The 12,668-nt window shown below is 41.4% G+C and overlaps 1 protein-coding gene across 1 annotated transcript in view; it reads left to right on the top strand.

Annotated features, from left to right (window-relative positions):
* The window catches only part of LOC104084136 (KAT8 regulatory NSL complex subunit 1-like), a gene marked incomplete at both ends in the record, with an annotated part of 22,142 nt that extends 11,614 nt beyond the window's left edge, over nt 1–10,528 (top strand). The window contains 9 exon segments of the mRNA XM_009587866.1: nt 1–10; nt 1,612–1,777; nt 2,929–3,093; nt 4,994–5,166; nt 7,011–7,132; nt 7,441–7,495; nt 8,044–8,156; nt 9,208–9,430; nt 10,239–10,528. The exon segment at nt 1–10 is cut by the window's left edge and continues 195 nt beyond it. Of these exon segments, the coding sequence (XP_009586161.1) occupies nt 1–10; nt 1,612–1,777; nt 2,929–3,093; nt 4,994–5,166; nt 7,011–7,132; nt 7,441–7,495; nt 8,044–8,156; nt 9,208–9,430; nt 10,239–10,528 (1,317 nt within the window).
* Between the last annotated feature and the right edge of the window lie 2,140 nt (nt 10,529–12,668).

Here is a 12,668-nt window from a genome sequence, read left to right as displayed (position 1 = left end):
GTAAGTGAAAGTTTTGCCATGTAATTACTAAACTATGCTGCGTTTTTATTTAGAAGGTGTAGTTTTATTTATTTTCAGCGAAAACTATCATACTGTTGGACTCTGGTTTTAATACAGTGTTTTCTGAGCATTTTTCTAAAATTCATGTAGAATTTTAGCAGAAATTCCCAGATATGTCAAAAAAGTCACGAGTTCTCTATTTAACTGTGGTTTAGAAACTGATTCTAAATTTCCATTCTTAAAAATCAGGCAGCTGTTTTTTCTAAGTAACGATGACCAGAGTCTACCTTAGATTTTTAGCGTGGGCAGCAACCTTCTGCCAATTATGTTTTGGAGTTGATTACTTTGGAATTGTCCAGGGAAAAATAAATCACAACCCTCAAAAAAACCCAACCCCAAACCACAACACAAAAACCACCACCCACCCAAAAATAAAACCCCAGAAATACATAACCTTAGCTAAGACTTGGCAAGCCAATGTGTGATTGAGTGTAACTGGGTTGTGGTTATTTGAAGGCTGAGCTGCCAAGCCTGATGAAATAAGCATTCCTTGGACACCTAGCTGTGAGTTACCTGATGATTAAAAGATGTTCAATATATGAATTCTGACAAACAATGTGTGTGGTAACATCCATCAGTTGACAAGTGGTAGTTTGTTACACTGCTCATATCTTATTTGCTTGTTTGTAGCCTTTTCCTCAAATACTGATTTACAAGTAACAGCTATTTAACAAGCTGCAGATTTAAGACAAAAAGATTAAAAGTTGTGTTACTTTTCCCAGTCTGATCTTTTGTTTCGCCAGAGCGCAAAGCCAGTATGATTTAATTCACTCTGCTTAGGCTATAGGTAAAAGCATTATTAATGCTCCCTCTTCTGGTTTGACTGATACTACGGAACCTGATGTGTTGTTGGGGAAGGGGCATTGGGTGTGTCTTAGTGACAGTGTGGGGGAAAATGGTGGAACAAAGACATCGGGGCTGTTGTGGTTGCAGCTTACACTTCAACAGGCAAGTGAGGAAAAGTGGAAAATAAGACAGAATTGGTCAGAATGATGGATGCTGCTGGTGGTGGATTGCTCGCCTAACAGTGTTTTTATCAAGTTTTTGGAAGCATCAGAGCTACAAAAAGCCTTTAAGGAAGATGAGGAAGAACGGGATGGGAAAAGGCACAGAGGTGTCTGAAGTTTTAAAAAGGAAATGATTAAGTATTATGACTTCACTGGAGTCACAGAGGAGCAGCTCTGTTGGCTTGGAAATAATAGTAAAGAATGACACAAAATGTGTCCCTTAGTACACTGAATTATTTTGTTAAGGTAGCTTGTCCGTGGTCAGAAGGAGAAACAGCCTGTGGTAGTACTCTTGCAATCTCTTTTAACATTGATCCTGGCTCTTGACTTTATTTTTTCACCCTGCAAATCTGCTGCTTGGTTATGGTTTTGGTTTTGAGGTTTTTTCCCCAGTTTTTTAAAACTTGCCTGGCTTTGCTTTTGGGTGAATGGAAACTAGTGTACCTGTAGAAAGCAGGCGGGAGATACTGGATCTGAACCTCAGTTTTACTTAAATCTGAAAGACGTTTCCATTTTTAAATTTGGATCTCCTTTCTTCTGCTAGCCGCTGAAACCTCTCACCGTGAAGTGCAGCTGCGAATGGCCCAACTCTTGCATCCTGTGTAGCTGCAAAGCCTCTGTCCAGACCATAGACCCTGACACCATGTCCCTGGAAGAGCGCATAGCCCTCCTGGACTCTGGCTTCCACCCCATTCTCTCTTTATCTCACGGTGAGTAGATCACGTGTTATAAAGTGAAGGAGGATCCCTTACTGTGCCAGTGCCCTCTCTGCTCTTCCTCCTTACATCCAAGAAGGTCAAAAATACATAACAGAGTTGTAAACATGTTTCTAGAGGATAATGAAAAATGTCCAGTGATGTTCTGCATAGCAACCAGACACATCACCTTCAGTCCAAGGATGCAGTCCGTGGAGATTTCTGAGCCTAGGAAACCACGTAGTGTTTTCGCCTGCGTCTGAGGCAGTTGCCATCTCTAGTTTAATGTAAGCTTAGATCACTTCTTTAGGATCAGCTTTCTGTCTTCTGCAAGGAACATTCTAATTCTGGAGGCATGCAGAACAACTATTGTAAGTTCCTGTTACACCCCTGCCCTGGAGGGCTACTTGAAAGACTTAAAATCTAATGCTGATTTTGACAGGCTGTGAGGCAGTTGTTTGGTAGACCTTGAGCACCAATTTTGAATGTGAAATCACTGTTTTGAGTCTAAGCGCTCATTATTTAAACACCTGTGGCCTTCTAGATGTGCTCTGTGGTTGCTTTATGAACGATGCGCTATAGAATCTTAACATTTAGTATCTGTTTAAATAACTGAAGGATGATAGTGGCTGCAGCACTGCTAGTGCCTTTAGCCATGGAAGAGCAAGACTGCGCACTAAGGAGTTATTGAGTTGGTTAAGGGACAGTGAGGAAAATACTTTTTCTACTGTGCAACTATGAGAGCATCTTTCCAAAAAATTTTTTATCATTTAAAAAAAAAACAACAAACCCAAAACCAAACAACAAAACAAAAAAGTATAAGCCCACCTCTGCTCATTAAATAATGATGCAAACAAGTGCCAAGTAATATGTAGCTGGATATAATTCAGGTCAGCATAGAGTTAGGGTGAGAAGCTCAATGGCAAGGCATTGGGTTCCGGCTGTCGGATTGCAGCTAGCAGAGGGCCAGGGCAGAGGCTGCTGTTCTGGGGACGTTCTCATCCTGTTTGCTCTGTCACAGCACGCATGGGGCGAGGGAGCTGTCCCTTCATTCTTTCACTGAAGTACTGACAGGTCTGGATTGCTAATGATGTGTGTGCAGCACTGTGTATATAAAAAGAAGAAAATTTGTGCTTACCAAAATAACTTGTTTTTTCTGCTTTCAGGCAACCCTCTCCACTTGCACTTTGAAACCTTATTAAGAGAGGACGGATTGCATAGACTGCTGAGCCATGAACTCAAGACTCTAAAGATGTCCCGTTTTGGAAAGAAACAAGATCCAACTAACAGCGCATTCCCAAAGCTACACTCCTCACTCCTGCTCGCCTCCTGTAAGTTAGGCAAAATGGAGTTTGAGATGAAGTTAAAAAAATTAAACGTGGGCTTTTAACCAGTACCTGAGGGCAACCAGTCAAGGTAGAGCGGAGAAAGTAGCTCCCTTTCTTCCAGCGGAAGATAATTTGAACTCTGTTCTGTAGTAATGTCTAATTAACTTGAGTCCAGCATCCTGCAAATTACAGAAATTCTGACCCCCTTTGGAGGGTCACAGAAATACTTGCCTCAGCCAAGTTATTAAAAATAAATAAATAAATCTTGCTATTCTCTATTTCTTTCATGGGAACAAGCAACCCAAAAAGAAGCTTTTTATGAACCTTTATTTGAAATCAAGGTAAATCAGTATTTGCCTGGCAAAATTCTAATGTTGTTTTTTTTTTTTTCCTGCTGTGATAGCAATTGCTGTTCCAGTTCCATGCTGCTCTTACAGCTTTGGAAAGCCTGATTTTTTTTCATCAGCCTATCAGAGTTGACGGTTTTTTTTAAAATGGTCTACAGTAGTTTGAATCTTCTGTCACTTATCTTAAACCAGTTTCAAGACAGAAAGAGGGAAACCCAGCTAAAACACATCCTGGTTTTTAAATGAACTAGGGTTGGTATTCCATTTGGCTTTCTTTAAAAGGCATGTTTTTAGGTCAAATCATTTTTTGAAAGTAACATAATGTGCAGAGTGCAAGCTGGCTGTATCCTTGACATTCTTATGGGACACAGTTGCTGCATCTGGAATACTTCTTATGTTCTGTGGTTGCTGATGCAAACTATCATGAACAAACCAGATAGTATTTAAAAAAAAAAAAAAACAACCACAAAAAAACAAGCAAACAAACAAAAAACCACAACTTCCATGCTGAAAGTACATCAGCAGCCTGAGGTGGTGTGTTTTTGGCCCTAACTATCTGAGCTACAGCTTGGTTTAATGATGTTTAATTAGTCTGAGCTGATGATACTTAGCTTTGAATGGGGATGGATGTTGTTTTCTAAGAGAAGTGTTCTGGAGATACATCATCCTTCCAATAATCAGCTCAGGATGTAATGAGGGTAGAACAAGCAGGTAGTTAGTTTTGAATAAACTAGAGGATGCTTGAATAACGTACCAGTATAGATTCTATCAACTGGTCAGCAGCTGTCCGACTTTTAACTGATTTATCTTTCTATACCTCCTTCCTTTTTTCAAATATTTAGCCACAAGGCTATACAAAAACTATTATTATTTATGTGCAGCATGTATGGGGGGGGTGTATGCAGACACCTACCATGAAGAGTTTTAATGGATGATGCAGTAATGCAGGATGATTTTCATATATTTTTAACTCTCTAAGAGCCTCACAGCTAGAGCTTTAGGAAGGACTTGAATAGTAGAGTAATTTGGCACAATAGGTTTGGAAGTTTGCTCCATTTGTGGTATTCAGCATGGAATAAGCCAGTCACAAATGGGAGAAAGAATAAAAAATTAACTGATGGAGAAAAAGCGTATCAAGCTGAAGTTATATAGGACTTCAGGGAGAAGAGTACATCTGTCTTAAAATCAGTGTGCTTTGTCATCAGAGTGATCGTTCGAAATAGGACCAGCCTGACCAGTTCTACAGTGAAAGAAGCTTTTTTACGTGGCTGTATTTTGGACTGAGAAGTGCAGTTCTTGATGGCTGTAACACCTACTTCACCTTCCACTTCATTTTGGGAATGCCCACCAAAAGTAACATTTTTGGGCTAGCATCTTTAGCGCTGCAGAGCACTGACACTTCACTGGAGGCCTCTGTTTTACATTTGTTCTCGAAGCCGGTGTTTGTTCCGCTCTGTGTTCTCCAGGGCGGGTTTGGTGACCTTATGCAACATCCCCGACCAGTCCTGAGCCAGCCTGGCTTCACCTTGGTGTTTCTGTTCACGTTTTATGAACAGGTTCATTGTTTGAAGGGAGAAGGCAGCTTGAAGGAACGTCCAGTCACAGCTTTCCTGTTTCCAGTCCTCAGGCACATGAATACGGTTCTTTGCACCACTCACCGTCTTTGTACCCAGAGACTCCTCCAGCCCCTTCTTCCAGCCAAATCCCTTTCCCTGGCAGCTCAGCAATGGTGAGTTGAAACAAAAGCTGTGGCAAACTAATCTGAAAAGGGGTAGTAGCCTTAGAGAGGAGCTGGGGGATACCTCTCTTACCAAGCATTGCCAAGGGGCTGCAAACTCACTGGGAATTCAGATGGGTCATTACTGCTAATGGACTGCTGGGAAATGCAGTTTGGATGTTGGTGTTAAACAGTAACAGCTACTTGCTTTGTTTTTCCTCAGGCGGCCCTCGGCTGGCTAGGTGCCTGCTGCACTGCTTCCCCAGCCAGATTGGTTGGTTTCAAATTTAGTACTGACAATACTCTACTGATTCCTTGAGTTTTTTTGTAAGCAAATAGTTATATACACATAATGTTACAGTGTTATTTGGCTACAAATTAATAGTAGATATTTAATAGCTGCGGACTTCCCCATGTGAAGCAGGAACATCAGCCAAGAGATGATCTTTAACATTTTCTTGTTTTTCTACAAGTAGGGGAGGATTAAAAAATACATCCCGCAACAACCACTTCTCTAGGAAGGCATTGAGTAACTCCTGGTCCTCCAAGTATGCTGAGCAAAGGAGACCTTGAAGGACGGGGGCTCAGACTTGCTATCCTTATCACTATTCCCTTCTTCTTTTTGCTTATAGGTAATTGTTAGGTCTAATTGACAGAAACAGACCTTTCCCAGAGCTGAGCCTCTCAAGTAGCTTTTTCTAGGTTTGACTGTTTTGTGCTTCAGGTCTGTCTCATGGAGATCGACACAGTACTTGTGGATCTTCACTGTAGAAGGGGGTAGTGAGCTCCTCCATGGAGCCTGCAGTCCCCGTTACATCCGTTTCACTTGTATCAGCTACTCATTTTCTGGTTTTATGGCTCCAATGCTGTTAGTGCTTTCTTTGCAAGTGCTCTTCTCCCTCTCTGAGGCACAGAAGATTGAACAGTCCAACTCTGAGTTGTCTGCTTCTTTTGTAAGCTCTTCTTCCAGGTACAGTCTCTGCTTCCTAATCAGACTTTTAAGGACGCTTCCGAGTAGTCCTATGCCTATTAAGGTTTTTAAATAATATTACATCAGTAACAAACCATAGCTAATCTTGTGGCCACCGAGAACTTCAATTTGTGGTTGGCCTCTCTACCTAGAAACAAAAGGATGTTTGTTTGAGAAAGGAACAAAAGGACTGTAGCATCTTGGAGACTTTTTGGCTTATAAGTAAAGGGGACACTTCCATTCTGGATCGCAGGTCTAATGTCCAGCTCTGCAGGGAACCACAGCATATGGACCTCTTTATAAACTGATCAAAATGCATCTCAAAACTATTTAGGGGTCTTTTCATCCCACTGTTCCTAGGATGTTGTTCCAGAGCCTCGCTCCTCAATTTGGAAATACTCTGACTTCCAGCCTAAATGCTGTGATAATCCTGATTTGTTGTCTCAACAGCTGTATCCTCCACCTCAGGAAAGTGGTGTTCTTCCATGGGTTTACTTGTTTTACTGTTTCCTTTTCAGCCCTTATTTTGCAATGCGAAACAAGTACAGCTCCTTTAGTCTACTGAAATGACAGGTTTTTACTTCTTGAATTATCATCATAGCCTTTTTCTTTGCCTGTTTAAATTATTTTTTGGTACACAGATGACCTAAATATATACAAAATTATAAGTGAAATCCTGCCCACTGAGGTAGGTAAGTATTATCCTGCTTCATATGGGAATAAACCAAACCATAGAGGTTGTGTGACATGACCAAAATATCATTGAACGCCAGTCACAGTGGAAAAAACCCACTGCAATTGCTGTTACAGAGAAGTGGCATTCAAATGTACTTTTGTGCCAACATTAATTTTCTGCATGGGGTTTTCTCTTCATTCTATGTTTCAGCAGTCCTCAAAAAGAAGAAAAGCAGAATGTTCCTATGACATCGACAACATTGTGATCCCAATGTCAATGGCAGCTGCTATTCGAGTGGAGAAGCCTCAGTACAAAGAGATTGTAGTGCCAAGGTATCTACAGACCAGGCCTATTGATCCTCCCTCCTGTGGGTGACAGGAGGAAATGGCTTTAGTTGGGCAGAATGAGAGCTGTTCTTCACATTGAAATGACATAAGGAATTTTTTCCTAATGAATAAAGAAAAGAAAGTATTTCTTTTAAAACAACAACAACAAAAAAAACCACAAACAAAAAAACCCCAAAACAAACAAAAAACCCAACAATCAAACAAACAAACCTAAAAAAATTGCCTGGATTTAAATGTTAGTACCAAACGTGTTTTTCCTTGAGGTGATCTCTAGCTTGTGTTGCCCCTTGCAGCTGGAGGATAGTAGAGCTCGAGGAACTGGAGCCTTTCAATCAAGTGGACTCTGAGGTAAGGAAACAGTTTGTCGATTTGTCTCAAATGTCTGTAGCCATTCTGAGAAGGTGCAAATGGCACTTTAGTAGCTCTAGAGTCAGTCTTTACCAGTTATTAAATTCTGCCAGCCCGGTAAGCAAAGTTGCTGTATGGAATGCTGTTCAGTTCTGCTGGTTGCAGTTGCATCGGAAGCCAGTGAAAGGCCAGCAGAGTGAGGCTTGCAGTGGCATGTAAGCTGTGAGGAAAGTCGGCTGTGGGTCACCATTGCTAGCTGCAGGCAGAACAAACCCTTTCATTGTGCATAATTTAATGCCCTGGTAGCTATTTATATGGTGCGTACAACAGCCTGCATCTGTCTCTTGACAATTCAGGCTGACGAGCAAGTTCCCGATTCAGTACATAATGAAAAATATGAAAATGAGGTAACGATACGAAGTGCGTGTGCCGGTTCCCAGACAGTTTGAATGGGTTAGATATTGCTTACCTAGATTTTTAGAACGGTAGGCTTGGCCTGCAGGCAAGATTTCATGCTCCAAGTGTTCAGACAAAACTTCTCTTCCTAGCTGGAGGATACTTCTGATGAGATGTACTTGAGTCATCACTCCAAATATGAAGATCTTGAACGAGCCCGCTGGGATTCCTGGGCAGCAGCTGCTTCCCATAAGCGAGCGAGCAGGTACTGTTCTTGCTAGCAGGCACAGAAGAAGGTGGCTTTATTTGTTCTTCATTTTAAATTGTACAGAGATCCTGATTCAAGAAGTTCCTTTTAAATGAAGAAATCCTTGGGTGTCCATAATTTTGCTCATATAATATGTCTATTACATAACAGAAACAAAACATTGATTAAAATAGGGTCTAATCAGCAGAATAGTAACACAGCATATCACAGTCTTGTTAAAAAAATTAGCTTCATGCTAAGCTCAGGCTCTTGTGTTGAGAGCTTTGTGTTAACTGTAGTATTTCATACTTCTTCCAAGCATTTTTCCTCTGGCTTACTTAATAAATTTGACAGAACTTACTGCTACAGAGATTGTTTTCCGTTCATTTGCTGTATCTCCTTAGCTTTTTACCTGTTGCCTGGCCAAAGAACAATCTGCTCTGTGTCCAGAGGTACACATGTTCTGTTTGCGTGGGTAAAAGTTGAATTCTTCTCTGCCTTTCCTTCAGTGGGGGCCGAAGGAGGCCTATCTCTGCTTTCGTTATGTTTTGAGAATTTCATATTTTTGAGATCCCTGCCTCGATCAGAGCTGAAATTGTCTAATGTTTTCACAAGTTGTTGAGCAGTAAAGTGGGGAGAGGGACTGACAGGTCATATTGGTAGTAAACCATACGTCTGGAAAAAGGCCAAATAGTGTAGTCGCACTGGGGAGGAATGTTGGAGTACCTCCAAGTAGCTTCAGCTACTTTTGTCTCTAGTAGTTGGTGTGTTTTTCTGTTGTGCCTTATTTCTTTTCACAAGGTTTTACTCTCTCTTAATGCTTAATTGTTCTCTTCATGTGTAGGATGAGTGAAATGGACAGTGGTTGCCCAAGAAGCCATGAAATGCTCTTTGAAGAGATGATAGGAGAGAAAGGACTAATTAGTTAAAGCACTAACTTGGCAATATAATCTTACCTTATTGTATAGAGGGGATAAAGCTTGCTTTTTTTGCTGTACAGTGATCTTATTTTTATTTGGGTTTCTTGTTATACATAACTGACTGTGCTCCAAATACTACTTTGCTTTAGGTCTTCCAACAAAGCAGATGGCCGATGGGCTGGGCAGCCTCAGCCAGCATCTCCAGTTACTGGATTTACTTGCCTTAATGATCTGTATGTGCACCATTCTACTGGCTTGCACAGCTCGGAGACTTGCAACGATTTGCAATCCTTCTCTGTCCACAGCAGGACCAGAATGGTGCTGTCTTGCAGTGAAGACACCAGATCTTCCCTGGAAAATGATGCAATACAGGTGAGGTTACGCTGTAACCAGTATCAGCTGGCTTCAGCTTGCATGTTTTTTTCTAAAACATTTTTACTGGTATAAAAAGTAAATTTTCCTGAAAGTTACGTGAACTTCATACTGCTCAAAAGATAGTTCAGCTTGTGTGTCTGCTGAGACTGGGGCTGGCTAAAGGGTTCAGAGTGGGATAAATTATTCTTCTTTATGTCATAGTTTAAATAATTCTAAAACAACATTGACCCAGAGTTTGAGATTACTCCCAGTAGGTGGGACTGAGTCACCTACATGACAGTGAATCGTTTCAGGCAGTTGCTCACATCATGGGATACTTTTTGGCAGAAGGAGTTAACTTTGTTAAAGATTAAATTGTGAAATGATGAGAGGAACTGAACTTCCCCTCATCCTTAAGGATGGTCTTATGATGTCTTACAAGCACAGTCTTACACTTCATACCAGATCTGTCCTTGGTTTGGGCTCAAGTGTACAGCGTTTGCTTTGGAAGCCTTTTCAGATAAAGAGACTATGAAAAAATAAGGAATGTCAGTGGAGGTAGCAAGGCAGTAGTCTTGATAGCAACATAAAGCTGAACTGGTGATCCTGGAAATGTTGTGAAAAGTGCACGGTGTTCATTGCTCTTAAAACCTGGCTTTGCTTTGGCACCCTGGCAAACTTAGAGCTAGCTTTCTAAATTGAATCTGCTGGTCTTTCAGCAGATTGGCGTGGACAGGGAGGAGATAGTATTGTAGAGTTCTTTGAGTACTTGATTCTAGGCTTTTAATTTCAGCAACCTCTCCCTTCTCTCCTTTTCACTCCACAGAATGTACAGCCTTGGGAGCCTCGCACATTTCCACTTTCAGATTCTGCATACCAAGGTCTTCTCCAGCACTCAAGTGAAGATAGCTATGCCCAGGCTGACTTTCAGCCCTGGGTCTCTAGCAATAAGCAGGGCATCAGGCCTACCTCTGTAGACACTGTCATACCCAGCTTCACAGGGGTGCAATTTTCAGATACACACCTGCAAAAGGATGGCAATAAAAGCATAGAGGAGTTCATGGTCCAGCACTGCAACCCCGGAAAGCTTGTTAGCAACAATAAACCCGACCTGTGGTGCGTATGAAGTGCTAGTTATGCATGCTGTGGTGTCAAAAGGCTGTCTGCTGGACTGGTGCAGAGGAGCACAAGCAGTGTGTGGCACTGCTGCGTGTCAGACCTTGCATCAGCAGCAAGATGAGGAGATTTCTGGATGAGGAAGGGTTTAGGCAAAGGATGGAGCTATGGTACCGGACCTCCAAGGGATAGTGCTTTTCAAAAAGACCAGTTTCTGGTCAGCTCTGAAAAACAAGGCTGAACTGACTTCTCACAGGAAGGTTAGGTGCTGCTACAGACAGAAGAAAGGAGACTTGAGTAAAATTAACTCCAACAGTAGAAAGAAAACAACATTGTTCAATCTTGATCTTTTCAAAGTGCCTACCAGGTGACTATCAGGCCCTTAGTGGCTAGAAGCAGGGTTCAGGGGGGTGCTTGGTCACTCCTGGGTCAATTTAAAAATGCCACAGAGGTCTAAGGACGTCTTGTGAATTTGATATGAACCAAAGACCTGGTGAGGAAGAGGGAAGGAGAAAGCTGCATGATATTGTACTCTGAAATGCAGCTTTGAAAAATTAGTCTTGTAAATACATGAAAATCAGGTTCCCCTTGCCCTGCATAATTGAAGTTTTGTATCGGCTTCCTTCAAAGAAACTGCAAGTCCATTTCATAACACACAGTTGTCTTGCAGTATCCTTGCTGTAACAAAATCGATACACTACAGTTCTCTGACTTTTTGTATCTTTTCTGAATTGCCTTCTCTCCTTGGAGAGAGACCTTGTCTCAGGGATTTTGGCAACAAGCCACTGATAAGCCATACAGCTGAGAAAAACGTGCATTCTGTAAAAGGGACTTTTAGCCACCAGCTGTGTCAAGGTGAGCAGGGCAGTGAGCTGTTTTCAGAGAACGAGCTTCAAGCCTGGTCAATCTGATAAATGTCCCACCAGAACGTATCGAAACTAACACTGCTGCTAAGAACTTGAATCTGTATTAGGTGACCAGGAACAGTATGTTCCAGCTTGACTAAAACTTCTCATTTAAAAGATTATCTTGAGCAAAGGATGTTTGTGCTGGTTTTTTTCTACATTCTAGAGCAAAATAAAGTTCTTATTACCAGTTCATTATGGAATATACTCGCTTTGCTGCCTTTCAAAATGGTCTCTGAAGTTTAGGTTTCTGGATGTTTGGTTGTTTTTATCATTCTCTGTATCTCCAGAAGTGTCCTTTCCTGCAAGTATTTATTTCTGGGTTGGAGTGTTCGGGGGCAGAGGGGACACTTGCAACCTATAGTAAGGCCAGGGAAGTTTTTATATGGGAATTGTGATTTTTGACAAAGCGCTTTTTGTCTCTATATTTGATAATGTTTGATAAAGTTGCCTAGTTACATTCTGTAAAGTAAATCGCATGATTCGGTGATACCCTCCTGTGCTGAGGAGTCGGGTAGCGCGGAGGCTGCTGTTCACCAGATCTGGTTCACCACTGTAGTGGTGCACTGCTGCACTGCCCGCAGCCTGCAAACTGGTAACCGCAACCTGGCAGCTGGAAGTAACTGATCTAGTTTGTACCAAAACGTGTACAGATGGAGAGAAATTACGGAGAGTTCAAAAAGAAAACCAAAGCTGCAGAGTTAAAGTGGAGCACTGCCACACCTGGGTGCAGGTTTCTGTTACTGGTTGTGCAGACCAAGGATTTTGCTGCTGCTTCAGGTTGGTTTGAAAAATATGAAAATTGGAGAAGCCCCCAACTTCATCATTCTTACTTTTCTGGAGTTGAATATAGGAGCAAATTATGGAAGTGTACTCAATTTTCTGTACTAAAATTTGTTGTATTTTGTAATTATATACGGATTTTTTGCCTGTCGTTTTTTGAATTTTTGTATTTTGAATGGTTGGATTCACAAATAAAACATGAATAGACACCTGGTCAAAACTAAACGTTTTTAAAAGAGGAAATTTGGGGAGAATTGCTTCATAATTACTCATTCCATTGGACTGATATGAGTATGAAAAGATAAATAGAACTTCTGAACATACTCATTAGTGAAGACTTGGTGCAGATTTGTTCATTATATTTTAAACCACTTGATTTTTTGAAGCCATAACGAGCACTGCCTGAGTCTGTATTTTCTTGTGAGCTGGCTCTACCTGTGCCCCGTTCCCCT

Source organism: Fulmarus glacialis, unplaced genomic scaffold (genome assembly GCF_000690835.1).
Source record: "Fulmarus glacialis isolate BGI_N327 unplaced genomic scaffold, ASM69083v1 scaffold12251, whole genome shotgun sequence".
NCBI classification, from domain to species: domain Eukaryota; kingdom Metazoa; phylum Chordata; class Aves; order Procellariiformes; family Procellariidae; genus Fulmarus; species Fulmarus glacialis.
The sequence above is the reverse complement of the archived record's forward strand: the minus strand, read 5'-3'. Positions and strand labels throughout refer to the sequence as shown.